Source organism: Spinacia oleracea, chromosome 3, assembly GCF_020520425.1.
Source record: "Spinacia oleracea cultivar Varoflay chromosome 3, BTI_SOV_V1, whole genome shotgun sequence".
Classification (NCBI taxonomy): domain Eukaryota; kingdom Viridiplantae; phylum Streptophyta; class Magnoliopsida; order Caryophyllales; family Amaranthaceae; genus Spinacia; species Spinacia oleracea.
Window position 1 is genome coordinate 149,072,328 of NC_079489.1, and position 17,109 is coordinate 149,089,436.

General features: G+C 35.7%; 1 protein-coding gene across 2 annotated transcripts; it reads left to right on the forward strand.

The window, feature by feature from the left end:
* The first annotated feature begins 2,831 nt into the window (after positions 1 to 2,831).
* Positions 2,832 to 13,806, forward strand: LOC110790343 (BTB/POZ domain-containing protein SR1IP1). Of its 2 annotated transcripts, XM_021995128.2 has the most exons (6): positions 2,832 to 3,070; positions 7,923 to 9,763; positions 9,929 to 9,998; positions 10,117 to 10,731; positions 11,693 to 12,232; positions 13,031 to 13,806. In XM_021995128.2, the coding sequence occupies exons 2-6, from the start codon at positions 9,666 to 9,668 to the stop codon at positions 13,604 to 13,606; spliced, it is 1,899 nt and encodes a 632-aa protein (XP_021850820.2). In that variant the 5' UTR covers positions 2,832 to 3,070; positions 7,923 to 9,665; the 3' UTR covers positions 13,607 to 13,806. The 2 variants fall into 2 exon arrangements, with proteins under 2 accessions (XP_021850820.2, XP_056696890.1); XM_056840912.1 differs by lacking the exon at positions 2,832 to 3,070 and having other exon boundaries at positions 9,705 to 9,763; positions 10,112 to 10,731.
* Positions 13,807 to 17,109: the final 3,303 nt, after the last annotated feature.

The window sequence follows — 17,109 nt, forward strand, 5'->3', positions numbered from 1 at the left end:
AATTCGATGATTAGTTTGTTATAAAGAATTTGCGAGATTATGTTTATTGCGTTTTACTGAAATTTAAGGATGTTAGGTTAGTATTTTCATATATATTAATGTTAACATTTTCGTGAAATTATTTTTAAATAAAAAATGTGAAATTTATTAATAAAAATTGTGTACAATTATAATTTTCCTGAAATTAATTTGTTAAAACATATTTGTGATCGACGTGTGGTGCCAGAGTCGGTAGGGGGTGGTTGTGGTGGTGGAGCCGTTAAGGGGTGTGATGTTAAAGAGAGAGTGAGTACTACCTCCGTTTCAAAATGATTTTTACACTTTCCATTTTAGTCCAATTCATAATGTTTTTAACGTACACTTTGCTGTATTCTATTTTTGGACATGAAAATTTACAACATTACCTTTCTTACCCCCACAATATTTATAATTTTTCCATTTACTTGTTTTTAATTTATACATTTATTACTACACCCACCTACATTTTCACACATACTCTTACTTTATCCATATTTTATTTTATTTAACCAACTTTTTCTTTTTGTCTTAACTAGAATGTGCCCGTGCAAAAGTACGGGATACATATAATGTTGCAAATAAAAAATATGGTTATTGATTAGACAACAAATGAATTTTAAACAAAAACATGGGATATATAGAATGTTGTAAATAAAAAAGGTATATACAGAGTATTCAATTTTAAAATGATAATAAATTACAAATAAAACCTCATACAACCATATACTCCTATTTAAATAATTCAACATTTTTGTCTTCTGTCTCCTCAAATAGTAGAATTTTTTTTCCCATCTTACTCGCAAAACCGATGCAACTACGATATCATCACTGTTTAGCTTGGGAACATGTAGTATAAAAGTGAAGGAATTCATCAATTAAACGCTCTTTCAAGTGGTCCTCCAAAATGATGTCTCCAAATTCCTAATTATGAATAAATGGTCCGGTTAGTATATGTTGTAATCCAAATACAATACATTTGAAAAAAAAATTAAAATTATACTTACATGATTTTTAAATTCTTTAATATCTGAAACTTTAAGACCGATGATCATCTCAGCATATTTTCCAAAAAGTGTAACGCGCTTTGCACTTGTATGATCAATAATTCTTACGTTTACTCTTAATCTGTTATTATATAGGATAATACAAATATTATAATGTTTGTAGTTTCTTACAAAGTTTGGAAAAAAATATAATTACCTTGTCTTACTAAAGGAGGGGTCACATTGTGAGCATAGATCGACTCTCGTTGAGTGCCCAACACATGATTCATACCAAAGAGGCTCCGAAGAATCAATATCTAGTATTCATACTAAGTTGCTAGTACTCGAAAGTATTTCACCTGAGAGATAATAAATGTAATTATTAAAGTTATAAACAATAACCAATTTATTTTCTTAAAAGGATATATGTAATACATTAGGAAATGGTGAGTATTGATGTAACTTGATTCTTCTGGCATTAAACAACATTTCCATCTGGAAGATGTCATTTGCTAAGGTTTGAGTCCAGTTTATATGTTTTTGTACATATCCATCATCGGCATACTTGTGTGAATTAAATACATACTTGTAACATAATATTCTAATGGTTTGTTGAAGTACGTAAGACTTACCATCCATAAATATCATCACTTCCATCAATATCTGGATCAATAAAGAGTCTACTACGTTCAACTGTCGAAAGACATGCACCTGTACAACAAATAATACAAACTAAGTATAGGTAAAATATTAAGTTATTGCAATATAATTACGCCAGTCATATTTTATTTAATTTTTACCATTATAGGAGCCGATTGATACCAAAGATGCACCTAATACATGATCCTGATTAAGCTCGTGGAGTAAGAAACCACCTTGATTGTGAGCAAATTTTTCCCATAAAGTTTACCTTATTGTTTTCATGCTGCACAACCAGGTATTATAACAAATTTATATAGTCAATTTAACAATGTAAAAGTAAACTAAATCATATTGATGAGTTTCTTACTTTGTGTTACATAGTAATACATTTCTCTTTAATACTTGCCCTTCAAGGGCTCTAACACTGTATGTTTGGGACACGTAAATAACCAATCCAATAACATCTGTATAAAATGGATTGGTTAAGATGATTGACCCAAAAAAATTAACTTAAATATAAAGAAAATTAATCCTATATGTATAAAGAAGTACATACCAATGCGAGGAGAATCTTTCATGTTCATGTATTGTGGAATGGTAGCAAAGTCTACAAATCTAAAATTGTACTTTGGTGTTTCATCACAATCATCAAGAATGTTCAAGATATTTGTTTTTCTTCCAAACTTAAGTCCCTCTTAATCTAAGTAAATTATGAGTGTCGAGTAGCATGACACCTGGGTTTTCAAGATTTTCTGTGGAAATAGATACGTAAAAATCTTTCAAAAGGTCTTGCGCGCACTAGGTGTACAATAAATTTATTGTACACCAAGATAACTTTTACCCAATTTTTTGTAACTTTAACCTAATTTTGATTAACTTTTATATTAGTAATAAAAAATTTGATAGATAAACATTTTAAAGGGTTAAATGATTAATTTTATACATTATTTGTCATTTTAAAGAAATAAGTTTTACTAAAATTAAAAAATTTAACACAAAAAAATACATAACTTTTACATATATAAGCTTAACTTTTAAGCATTTTGAGTTAACTTTTACTTTGGTGTACAATATTTATTGTACACCCATTGTAAATAAGAATTTGTGAAAATCTTTATGAAACGAGGTAGTACTCCGAAAATCTAACTAGGGACTCCGTGGGGGCGTGGGATTTATAGGGTTAGTAACGGATTTTCACCCTTAATTCAGGGTGACATAAGTAAATCATGAGTGTCGAGTAGCATGACACCTGGGTTTTCAAGTTTTTCTGTGGAAATAGATCTATCTCCGGCTGCCTGGCGACACAACAATTGCAGATTGGCAGTTTCAACATATAGTGTTAGAGAGAGGAGCAGATTTGTGGTTTTCCGATGACTTTCCCGCGTTTCATTGGTAACCAATGGCATCCTCAGTTGAACCCTTAGCTGGTATGAAACCGCACTGTTTCCTTTGTTTTATCAATACTACTATAGTATTATGCATACGATCAGATATCCAGCTTCTTGGATTATGTTCTAGGTTAATTTCAAAACTGGAAATCAATTCTGTGGTGGTATAATTACTCATTATTTCAACTGCATTTCGTTGTTAAATTCAGGATTTTCATTGTACAATTTTCAAATTTCAATTTGTAGGGTTAACTGATTATTTATGGTGGTAAACCTAATTGCATTTCGAGAAGAAATGAACTTAGCAGTTGATTTTTTGTGAAATAAAAGCATTGTCAAAGTTGATGATGTTCCCCACTTTTTTGTTGTGATTCAATTAGGGCAAAACTTAAATCAATATGACAAGGTAGGATCTTAAGTTATTAACCTTATTCCGATTCTCCAATTACAAATATTGGCCTCCCCGGAATAATTAAGGTGGGATTTAGAGTAGTGATTATGAAAATTGCCCCACGAGGTCAAGTTTTGATTACATTCCTCCGGAAGTTTCGCTAGACTATAGTCACTATACTATGTATCTCACTTCACACCAAAAGAAGTTTTGTATAGACTCTTGATTGAATTAGAAAATTATATAGGTTGGGCGTTTTTTCTTACTTTTTTTGACGATTGGCCTACACTAGGGTTTTCTTTCTTTTTCTTCGTAGCGAAAGAGATGTTTTGCTCCTTTCATACCGAAGCTTGTGGACGTAAAGAAAAGTACCCTAAAATATTTCCTTTAAATTATGTTCAATTATTAAACCCTTCATAGAATTTGATCACAATGATGAAGCCACATAAAGTACCAACCAAAAGATGAACAAGGAGGGCACATTGCACCAATTATTGTCTTAGCAAAAAAGGAGAAGTTATGAGAATAGGCCAACAGGGTAGATGTTGAGGTTTCATGTGACTTGACGGGGAATTGTATTGTTACATGATGTTAAAGGGGAAATGGCCTCCTTAGGTTAGAAATCTAAATCAAGGTTGGAGATACTGAATTGAACAACATTTAGGAGATATTTGACACCGACTTTCGGCACTTTGTAAGAGAAAGAGCCATGTGAGAAAACCTTTATTAGACAGTAGGAGCAATCATTCTATAAGACAAGTGCACAATAAAAGTGAACTGACATTTACAGGAACTGGTGAGTTCGACCTACTGGTAATATTTTCAAGGAGGGGTCGGGAAATGAGGTGATTTGATCATCTATGTATACTCCTATTTTGTACAAGAATCTGTAGGGAAATAAAACACCCACCCACTAAGGATATGTCAATGTCACTTTCAAAGGATCTGATGGAAATTCTACCTTACATCCTCACAACTCCAAAAGTAAGGCCATGTTTAGTTTGTTCGTTATAAACTAATAATGTGATTGTGTTTGATTATTTCTGTTCAAACATGGTAGATCTTGTGTGTTTGCTTTTGTTTGATTATTTCTGTTCAAACACGGTATAGTGATATGATCTTACGTTATCTTGCATTATTTGCTTTTGTTTGATTATTCATGTTCAACCATGGTATAATGGTAGATCTCATGTTATCTTGTGTGATCTGCTTTTGTTTGATTATTTCTGTTCAAACATGGTATAATGGTATGATCTCATGTTATCTTGTATGATCTGCTTTTGTTTGATTATTTCTGTTCAAACATGTTTTTTCTTTTGTGGGTGCGAATGAGCTAAACCTGAGCCCATGCCCCCAGTCTTAACCACTAGGTCAAGACCTCACTGGGTGTTCAAACATGTTATAATGGTATGATCTTATGTTTATCTTGTATGATTTCATCTGATAATTTTTTTTATGGGTCTTGTATGTTTCTGAAACTTGAATGGTTTTGAAGTTGTTTCCGAAGTTAGGTGATTAGAAATTGGGACTAATGTGATTTTGTTACTTTCCACCTGATGTACTAAGCAATAAAGACCTAAAATAAGGTGAACTGACATGCCATGACAAGGGATAATATGGTGGACAAAGCTTCTTAGGGAAGCTAAAACTACTTTGGTAACATCTGTTTTCTTGCATAGGTAAAATGCACCATCCTTAGCTCATGTACTGCAGCAAACACCTGCCACGTACGTATATATGTACCCACGTGAGTAGACAATGACAGCCTGTGTGCCCCTTACCGTGTTCAATACTTATCAAGACGTGTTCTTTGTGTCCACAATGAAGAATGAACCCATGTTAAAGCCCATATGAAAAGTTGAAGCGCCATAGATGTGAGTCATATAGGAACAGTGATAGAGAAATAGCAATGATCGCTCAATCGGGAATTTTGTCCTGACAGAAGTGGGGCCTACCTCATTTTCCCAACAATTTGTCCCCAATGTGATAGTTACTAGTACTATAGTAAAATAACTAAATAAGGGGGGTGGCCGGGGGCCTGGGCCCCAATATATTTGGAAAAAAACGTATATGATTGCTGGTGGCTGTAAGTTGTCAATCATGCATAACAGACGTGTGTTGAAATTATTGCATTGAAAATTTTGCCCTTATCATATAGACGTTCCTGCAACTAGTGTACCCTGTAAAATAAATCCTGCTATTCAGCTGTATTGAGAAATCATATAGTAACGTAGCTTATATGTTGTATAGCCCTTGTGGTAGTTAATTAGTTATCATTCAAATGCCAACTTGGTATTATGTTTTCTGAGGCTGTCAGGGTTGGTTTTAAACTTATTAGTACTTTGATTATTCTCTCCTTACGCTTTGTCTGGTGTGTGTTAAAAAGCTAGCAATACATGGAGATCTTAATGTCTAGTGGCAAAAGAACAACAAATTATGAGTTCTATGCTAGTCATTATGTGGTGGATTAGAAAGTCCAATTTGATAGCTGGACTTAGAGTTAATCATTTTAAGAATCCTCACTCAATCTCAACAAAAATATTGGCAGTCAGAGTGTACTGGATATTTTGATGTGGTGAAACAAAATTTTGTAACTACATCTGGTTTGGTCCTGTTTGTCTGCGTTTTTAGTCTTTAGTTGCTAACATTTCTAATTCAGAAAACCTAACTCTGGATTGTGTCATAGTGAAACTGTTCTGGGAACTGGTCACCATATAGGTGTAGGCGTGTAGGTGTTGTATCATGCATGTTTATGCTCTTGTTAATAGGCTAGAGCCTAAGTCTAATGTATCACACATTCGCTTACTTTATCATGGGAAAAATTTCTTAATGTTTAAAGACTTTGAGTTTGTATAATGCAAATGTTGTTATTTGCAGTCTTTCCAATTTTGATTACATTCTTAAAGTCCCGCAGCTAGGAATTAGAGCTCCTAGCCTCCAACATTTTACAGTATATAATGTTATCAACATCACCAAACCACGAAATAGTGTGGCCTTGCTGATGCAGGATTTTGGATGGGTAAGATATATTTTTCACAGAGTCAGAGAGGTACCTCATTGTGCATCGAACATATGTGATGCTGTTGGCATGCATGTCTACACATGTGAAATTGTTGCTGCTGGTTGATTCTACTAAAATCTTTTTTTTTTCCCCTTTGGGTTATTTGCAGTTCTAGTTAGGTGCCGTTTTTTCAAATGAGATAGGTAACAGTGTAGCACCTAGTGATTTAACTTTTGAGTCTTCTTATTACATAGAATGTCTAGCTTATTGTAGTAGTCACTCGAGATGTTTAGGACTCCAGTTGCATCATCTTTTGCCTCATTCTTAGAAGAGGGTTCTTCTTTTCAATGCAAGTTTGTTGAAACATTGGTTGATGCTTTGTGCCACTTAGGAAAAGATGATGAGTAGCAATAGTTGTTGCCTCTACTTTTAAGGTTTGCGATATATTTTATCAATTCTGAAAGGCCCAATGTTCAGTGCAGGTGAAAATTTAGTGTCTTATGTGCTTTCCCAGTTCCTGCTTCAAGGACTGATATTGTAGGTGCATGATTTTTACTTTCTCTTATCATGTCAAAGCTGTGCAAGGCCCTTCTCTCCAGTTATAATCCTTCTCTCCTGTCACTTGAAAATTGAAATGCCCATTTAAAACATAATTCTGCCGGATTCAAATGATTAATTATTAGTACTCCATAGCCTTTTGTGCTTAATTACACGAACTTGTTGTAATTCCAACACATCTTTTGTCATCTTTGGCAGTCTCTAGTCATTTATATGCTTTTTGTCTTGGTTGATAAATGGCATTTGGGATTGTGAAGGGGAGGGAAAATATGCATATATAAAGTAGTAGTTGAGCTTTTAATTTCATAACTTTCATGGAATGAGAAAACACAAACTTAAATCTTCATGCATTTGGCCTTGTTTGTCACAATAATGGATGTATATTAGTGTTCTTAATTGGATGTATATTTTTCTGTATGGGTGCATACCAATAAAATTCATGCTGGTAGTAAATAAGAAAAGCACCTTGCCAATTAAAAAGAAAAAAGAAAAGCAGTTAGCCTTTTTTTTTTCTTCTCTTGCTGGTGCTTTTTGGAACACTTACAGCCCCTTCGCTTGGAGCTGTTGATGTTAGTAAATAAAAAGTGATTGTATCCACTTGCTCTTGTGCTAGCTGGTAGCTATTTAGACGGTGCTTTTCTCTCTCTCTCCCCTCTGGATGTACTAATTCTTTTCTAGGTGTGAAGAATCCAAAAACATTACGTGACACACTAGTAAATTTACAGGCTTACAGGCCAGCATATGATTTATTTCTGTATCTGTATAATTGAATAACAGCAATGTGTCCTGAAGGACCCCATATATCTGCATGATGTGATTTGACTCAAACAGGATTTTTTTGAGCTTTAATATCATTTCACCCCCTCTTTGTTAACCACCAGCTACTCCTTTTCCCTGTTGGTAATTATAAAATTTGACACTCCATACGTTCTAATTTACAGGTACATGGATTAATCCAGAAAAATTGACAGCATCAAAATAGTCTGCGAACCTGAACATTTGGTACGAGTTGGCTATGGTATGATGTTTACATTTTACCATGGCTATTTCCTCTTTTGGATTGAGTGGTGGGGGATGGAAGGATGCAACTGCTGATTATTTGTGGTTAGGCTTGAAAATGATGAGTTTGGTTGTTTCAATACAGACTGCACCGAAGTACTGACCCTGCATTTTGTTATGTCGGTTCTTCGATCTTGTTCAGGAAACCCCTCTGATAATGTGCGTCATCTTGATACCTGTAATGGGAGAAAAATACCCTAATTTTTATCTGGTGCTGGATTTCCTGTGGGGCAATTTTCGAATTGGGTCACTTTATTTGTGTCTCGTAGATTTTATAAACGAAAATGAAAGAAAACCTTTTTTCTGGAGAAACCTGCATGATTCTATCAATAATTATTTCTAGAAATGAAAAAAGTTCTCCGGTTATACCAGATCTGGGATATGCAATCAATTCCAGCTTATATTGATCGAATTATGCTGTTTTTCCTTGTCCTCTACCTTGCAAGGAATTTTTAGTGTTTGTGAAGATCCAAACAAATCAAACTGTGGAATGTGGATGCATGTGGATACTCAGATCGGTAAACTACAAAAGTGGGGTAAATTATTTCATGCATCCGAGAGTATCCCAATCGGTGCTTATGGTTTGACACGTGCACATCACGCATGCCATGGAGAGGCGTTTGTTTGTGATGAATAGAGCATGTTCATGTTGGTATAACGTAGTGATTGTCTGCATTGCTGCTGCGACTATTTGCTAACTATTACATGCATTTCTGGAGCCTATCTGCCACTATATGCGGAGAAATAAATGTCGACTGAGACATATTTTCAATCCAAGATTCTGATACAGTCATATGTGTAATCTTTCTGCAAGGACTTTTCCGGCTTATCACAATCATTTTGTACTTGAAACAATCTCTTTTTGATGTCCTTGTTTTTATACATGTAACTTTGTAAAAATCTTTTAAAGGATATGATGAAACCAGGTTTCTACCAACTAAGCTACTTGACATTCACGTCACATACCAGAGTGATGTGAAGTTACAACTAGCTTTTTGCGTGACGGTACTATACTTCTAACATTCTTCAAATTTGATTATTAAGACAGATGAATATGGGTAGTACTTCTTTGGATTTGAGATGTTCCCCACATGGAAAATTCTGAGTAAGAATTTTACATACATGGTCTTATTCAGCAATCACCCTATCTGATCCTATTTTGTTATCTTCCCCAGCTTACCACCACACATTTATGGAGGGATTTTGATGGACACCCTTCATTTGACATATCTGCCCCTTTCATTATCTTGAATCCCCACCAAGATGTGACCCTTCCTTTGGTGGCTTTAATCCTCATACCAGAGACCCACATGAGTAATTTCATAGCTTTGATTATTGTGTTATTATCATACATTCATACTCCACAATTATTTCTTTCCTGACAGATTTCTTCACTGCAGCTTAAACTTCTACTGTCATAGAACTAATTCAGTTGCAGGACTTTACTGGAAGGTGAAAAAAAGAGTGTAAAAAACATAGTAGTACCCAGAGAAGTAATCATAAGAGTTTGATTGACTCTTTTTTAGTTGTCTGCTTTATTGGTACTTTTATGGCTTTATATTATAACACGGGTGCAGTATTATGTAATTTATTATAAAAGATATCGGTTTCCGATCCTTTTCACGATGGGACTTGATCAAGAAGAAGCTGATCTTATTACTGTTGACATGTCCTCTAAGAAGAAAGAGCTGCTCACTTCTGCCATGAAGAGAACTAATGAATGGTTTGCCTCTTTTTCTCCTATATATCTATTTATGAGAATATATTTGTAATTGACAAAAATGTAACACCGAAAATTGAAAAATGTTTGTCTCTTGAAACTGTCATAAGAATGATAATTCTTAACCAACAGTAGATTATTTACTGATGTACTTTTTTGTTATTGCAGGATAATCTCTCAGGAAATTCCTAGTGATGTAACTATTCAAATTGGTGATGCTTCCTTTACCTTGCACAAGGTAACTAGTCTTATACAACAAAACATTCATGCTTATTTCTGTAAGTAGAAATTTGGTACTTATTAATTTGAAACATAAGCAAAGCTGAAAATTTATATTCTTTCAATGTCAAGTGCAGTTCCCACTAGTATCAAAATGCGGATACATAAGGAAATTGGTATCAGAATCTAACGATTCTTATATCTGCAACGTTGAAATCCGTGACATTCCAGGAGGAGCAGAAGCTTTTGAACTTGCAGCAAAGTTTTGCTATGGGATAAACTTCGAGATAGGCACTGAAAACATTGCCATGATTCGATGTGCAGCAGAATATCTTGAAATGACAGAGGATTTTGCAGTAGAAAACCTTGTTGGAAGGGCTGAAGCATACTTAGATGGAGTAGCATTAAAGAGCCTTTCTTCCTGTGTTTCGATTCTACTTACATCAGAAAACCTGCTTCCTATAGCAGAGCAAGTAAAAGTGGTGAGCCGTTGTGTTGATGCTATAGCTTTCTTAGCCTGTAAAGATAGCCAATTCTCAGGGATTAACAGGGAAGATGGGATTGAAAGTGGATTCTCCTCATTAATTCCTCAGCAAAAACCTATTGTGGAGTTTTGGTGGGCGGAAGAATTAACTACGCTTAGAATTGATTTGTTTCAAAGAGTTCTTATAGCAATGACTGCCAGAGGATTTAAACAATTTGCTCTTGGTCCACTACTCATGCTCTATGCTCAAAAGTCTCTTAGAGGTTTGGTGAGATTCCCTCCTCAACTATAAGTTTTTCGTTTTCTGTTTTCTTTACTATTATTATTATAACGTGTAAACATTTTACATAAAGTTGGATGGGAGTCTAGAAGCAAGCTGTGCTCCCACCCCCTTCTGAATGAAAAAACTCAATCAGTGAAAGATAAATGCACTACTCTTAGCATTGTTATCTTTATAGGTGATTAACTTCCTTCCATATGCATTGTTTTTTTTTTTCGGTTTTCACTTTCTGTTATTTGATGGTATAAAATGAGAAAGTTGGGAATAGGATTTCCGTGTTATATTTTATGATGTAGTTACATCACTTACATGCTCTGATTCAAATCAGAGTTGTATAGTATATACCCTTCCACTCAGATAAGTGTTTATGCCCTTGATTCCTTTAGTAAAAGTTCGTGATAATCTTATCCTACCAACTATAAATGTTAGGATATTTGTATCTCAAGAAATATTTTTCACCCAACCAAATGAAGTACACAAGGGGAAAACATTCTACCAGATTTTCAGACAAAAACGAGCCATATGATAGTAAACCAATTAGGAATATTATTCTAGGCATTGTATTTGATAATTCACAAATTTTTGTTTAAAGGTGGTGTACAATAAATATTATATATCGGCTTAGGGTTAACTCAAATGCTTAAAAGTTACCTCAATATAATGTAAAAGTTATCTAACTTTTAGTGATAAAATATTTCGTTTTTTAATAAAATATATTCGTTCAAAATCAAATGTATAAAGATAACCATTTAACCTTTTAAAATGTTTATCCATCAAAAAACAATCACAATATAAAAGTTACTCAAAACATGATAAAAGTTACAAAAAACTGGGTAAAAGTTATCTCGGTTAAATAAATTTATTCACCTTATGCGTGCAAGACCTTTTGTTGATTATTTCCCCCTATCTCTTGTAAAAGCTCACTCAAGGTTATGATCTTGTGTATCAGGAGGTGACCAATAAGGGGAGAAAGAAGTTGGAACCCAAACAAGAACATGAAAAGAGAGTCATCTTAGAGACTATAGTAAGCCTTCTTCCAAGGGAGAGAAATGTATTATCAGTTAGTTTCTTAGCCACTTTGCTTCGAGCTTCCATATGGCTCGAGACAACAGTTGCTTGCCGCCTTGATCTGGAGAAGAGGATGGCCTTACAACTTGGTCAGGCAGCCCTAGATGACCTTTTGATACCTTCATATTGTTTCACTGGGGACACCTTGTTTGATATGGATTCAGTAAGGAGAATCATGATGAACTTTCTTGAGAGTGAAGTGGAGGGAAATCATCTGGGTTACGGTGCAGGAGAAGAACATGTTTCTCCTTCATCAAACGACTTGGAAAGAGTGGGCAAGTTGATGGAAAATTACCTTGCTGAAATAGCCTCTGATCGGAACTTGACAGTTTCTAAGTTTACTGGTTTAGCTGAGCTTATTCCTGAACAAGCTAGGGTCACTGAGGATGGGATGTATAGAGCTATTGACATTTTCCTCAAGGTATGTTATGTTCTTTTCGTTATACTTCATTTTTCTTTTTCTGTTCTGTTTTAGTCGCACCCTTTACTGTTCACCTCAAGTTTTGTAATGCATGTGGTTATGTAGTAAATTATATTCATGACCCATTTTTAGATATATATTATGGGAAAGGTGGGTTGTTGAATATGTATGAGCGTAGTTTGGTAAAGTCCAAGTGGGTAAAGTTACCAAAATAGAAAGATTGCAACTAAAAAGAAATGACACAAAATAGAAATGTTGCAACTAAAATAGAAAGGAGGAAGTACATACTTGTGTGGTAATATTATCATCTGCGTATCTATTGCTATTCTATTGATCAAAAAGCTGTTAGTTCGAAGTGTTATCTGTGAGATCAACTGTTCCTCACAAATTTATAGTCCAAGTATTCCAAGTTCATACTTCTCCTCTACTCGAAGAGTAGATCGTAAGATTAATCATAAATGATACATCCATCACCTTCAAAACCAACACAAGTTGGTGGAGATCGTGGGAAACTCACCTTGTGACTTGGAAGTCATAACTCACAAGGTCGAGGCCCATCAGCTGCGAATATGCTCGGGAGTGGCTTAAGCATTGACCTGCGTAGCTGGCTGACTAACCTGAGATAAGTGTTGTCTTAAGTTAGCTCTAGATATTCAATATATGAATCAGAATTTTCTTGATTATCACATGGTAATCTAAGAATTACAAGAAAAGAACTCTGACCATAAACTAAAATTGCATTTTGATTTTTAATTGGAAGCAAAATTTGTGTAAGTTGTTCTTGTCAAAATTTTGCAGGCTCATCCTACACTGACAGACATAGAAAGGAAGAAAGTGTGCAGCTCAATGGACTGCCAAAAGCTATCACGTGAGGCATGTGCTCACGCTGCTCAAAACGACCGCCTACCTGTCCAAACGGTTGTTCAAGTCCTCTACTACGAGCAGCAACGCCTTCGCGAGTCCATGAATGGCAATTCTTTCTCCTCTGAAGTCGCCGCCATTGTCCCTACCAAAACTCTGAACCCTTACTCCACAAATACACCCTCTTCAGATGAACTCTTGAAGCTTAAACGGGAGAATGAGGACCTGAAATTAGAGCTACTTAAGTTGAAAATGAAGTTGAAGGAAGTTGAAAAACCTAAGATTATTACTGACAATAATAATAATAATACATCTGTTACCAGTGTTACCAGTGTTACCAGCAGTCCTGTAAAGAGTGTTGCATCAGTTTCTGATCAGAAGCCACCATTGCCTAGGAAGTCTTTTATGAACTCTGTGAAGAAATTTGGGAGGCTTCTTATTCCTGTTGATGGTGTGCTTACACCACCTCGTCGTGTTAAGGCCAGTAAAGGTCGCCGACATTCAATATCTTAAAAGCTCTTGATTCTGTCTTGTAGGACTTTTTTTTGATAATGTACAGTTTGAGCATAAACTTCAGTTGGTGTTGAGAGGGTTGAGGATTAAAAAAAAATGCAGTTTCTTTCTTCAGGTTCTATTTGCTGATATTGTTGTATTTGTATATTATGTGGAAAATTCATCCGATATTATAAACATGGTATAATTCATTATTAGTAGGATTGTTTATCTTGGCTCTTTTTTTTTTTTTTTGCTACTTCCGCATATAATAAATTGTTGCACTTCACATAATCGGCCGTATTCTTTACTAGACTTTCACAAAGTTTGGTCTTCTATTTTCATACTTTGACTACGGTTGTGTTCTCTTCACCTCATTCTTATAACTTGTTAAATCATATCAGAAAATCAGCTTAGATCAGTTCAGAAAAAGCGAAAATCACTGGCAGACCAGATCAAACTAGTTGAAGAGTACAAAGTTGTAAGTCCAATTAGGTTTCATTCTAAAATCATTTAGCACTTTATATGTTCTCGCCGCGATTATTCTAAAACCACTCGCTTTCCCTAGATCAGAAGTGGCATTTGACAAACAAAGTAGTGGAATTTACAGTCATAATTTTCATATTTTTGACACATATCTCGAAGTTTTAAAAACTTTCGGGAACGGAGATATTATACGTCTACAAATAGTCAAATACCAGGATAGTGGGATACCAATTACTCCCAGCCCAGTTTACTGATCAAAGTAATGTTGGGCTGAACATGTCTTTGGATCAGTCGTGTAGCAGTTTAACGGTCAAAGTGATGTTGGGCTGAACTTGCTAAAGAACTGTAAGGAATAGTTAATCCTTTGGGCCTGATAAACGGCCCAACTTATTCAATAGCCCATCGTATAGTCATTTCACCCATTTGTTTGATTCGTCGATGAAGGGTTTTTGTGTGATCAAAACATATTCAATTTTTCGGCTACAAAGCCTACAATAAAACGAAAGAGATGAAAATAATATTCACGCAAAACAAATATATTCCATCTTTGAAAGATGTAGGAAACAAGTGACAAGCAACGTGATGAAATCATACAAACTCCATGAATGAAAGCTTAGAAGGAACGCACCAACAATGGACCTCAGCAACTATAAACTGAGTTGCTGAGGGGAGAGAATATTTTGTATTAAGAAGTTGCTTACAATTCAAGCAATTAGCATAAAACGTAATAATGAAAATAATACATGAGATAAGCTTATATAGGGAAGCAATGAAGCATAGCCTAGTTGTCTTAACCAATCAGGAATCAGCAGTAGTACTAGCAACCAATCAAAATACACCGCTCTAACAACCTAGTTGCTGAGTTGCCACATCAGCCAAAGCAGTTGCAAGGGGAAATATCATGTGAGGAATGGTGTATGTATACTATGGTGAGCCTGCACTGTACTTGTGTCTTGTGATCCAAGCCACCATCACACTACAGGATATTGTATTAACCAACACCCCCCCCCCCCCCCCCTCAAGCTAGGGGTTGCAGATGAAAGACCTAGCTTGGAGAGAAATTCAGAAACTGAGGAGAAGGCAAAGCTTTGGTAAACACATCAGCAAGTTGAGAGTGAGTAGGAAAATAAGTTAGTTGGAGAAGACCTTCCAAAACCTTGTCTCTGGTGAAGTGACAGTCTATTTCAATGTGCTTGGTACGCTCATGAAAGACTGGATTCTTCCCAATATAGATGGCTGATTGGTTGTCACAGTGCGTGTAACTAGTTTGAGATTAGTAACCCCAAGTTCCTCTAGTAGCCTAACAAGCCAAGTAATCTCAGAAGCTGCTGCATGAAGGAAATAATGCCCTTGGTCCAAGTATGCATTCAATGTTAAGTCTAATAAATGCGGTTCAGTATTAATTAACAAGTTAATAATTCAGTGAGATCAAGTGAGCTGAATGCCTAGCTAGAGGCCGCTTCAGTTCAAGTGGAATTAATGATATTAATCCACAGCTTACTCTTGACTGAACCCGTAGGGTCACACAAATAGTACGTAAACGGATCAAGTATTTAATATGGATATTCGGAATCGACGGATCTTGGTTTCAGTGGGAGCTGAGATCGTCAAAGGCAAGAAAAGAATACTCCGAAAATGATGATATTGCCGGAAACGGAAATATGGATCGTATCGGAAATATAAATATTATCCAAGTCGTAGATGTTGCCGGAAACGGAAACATGGTACGTATCGGAAAATATTATCGGAAATAGAAATATTGCTGGAATCGGAAATATTGCCGGAAACGGAAATATTGTCTGAATCGGAAATATTATCGGAATCGGAAAATAATTCCGGAAACGGAAATATTAAATATTTGTTCGAAACGGAAATTAATTCCGGAATCGGAAATGTTAAATATTGTTCGTATCGGAAATGAATTCCGGAATTGGAAAATTAATCGGAAGCGCGTCGTACGAATTAGCATCGGACGAGCTTGCTAGACGAAGGCCCAGCACGGAGCCAGGCCCACGTCCAGCAAGGGAAACGCGCGCCACAACACGCCAGCCCAAGGCTGCGCCAGGCCCACCGCAAGGCAGGCCCAGCGCGCGCCCAAGGCTGCGGCAGTCGTGGGCTTCGCGGCAGTCGTGGGCTGCGTTGCTCGGGCTGTGCGCGCGCGCGCATGGCGCCCCTCGTGGGCTGCTGTGCGTGCGTGTGTGTTTGTGTTCACATACGAAACCTAAAACGTACAGGATTCGTTTAATGATTAAATTCCTAATTCTATTTGATAAATTAATTAAATAAGAGTTTCATTAGGATTCTAATTTAATTAATTCGTATCCTAATAGGATTCCAATTCTCTTTCCATACCCCTATAAATATGTGGCCTGGGTTCACAATTTATAACAAGAGTTTTCAAGTATTCAAAGTGAGTTTTTGAGAGAAAAATTCAGTCACATACCTTGCCTAAAAGTGCCGAAATTATTAGTACCTTAAGGGCGATTCTAGTTGGTCAATCTTAAGGCGGATCCGGACGTGCTGTGGACTATCTACGGAGGGACGACACTTGGAGTCCTAAAGACTTGTTCTTGTTCGGTTCGGGCGCAGCTAGGGAAGGCACGCAACAAAGAGTATGCATCTAAACTATGCTATATGATTATGTGTAAATAATATGTATTCCTGGCTAAATGGTTTTTCCGCATGATTTATGAATTGTCATATGTATCATAACCTAACAGTGGTATCACGAGCCTCTTATTATTTTCATAATCTAAATTGCATGAACATGGTTAAATATTACAAATTTGCAAGAATTAAAAGGGGTGATTAATTTTCGTAATTGTTAATTAATTGCAAATTGCGTTTATTTAATTATACGTACGCAGTTTTTCGGCAGTTTCTTCGTTACTCATCCAAATCGAGTGATTTTTGTGTCAATTCCGCATGTAAAAGGCATTCTAAAATTTTGACAAAATTAGTATTTTTCTGCCGAACCCAGAATTCTCAAATTCGAAGCCTAACTATGACTTTTCGAAGGTTTTAGTTTTTCGAATGCA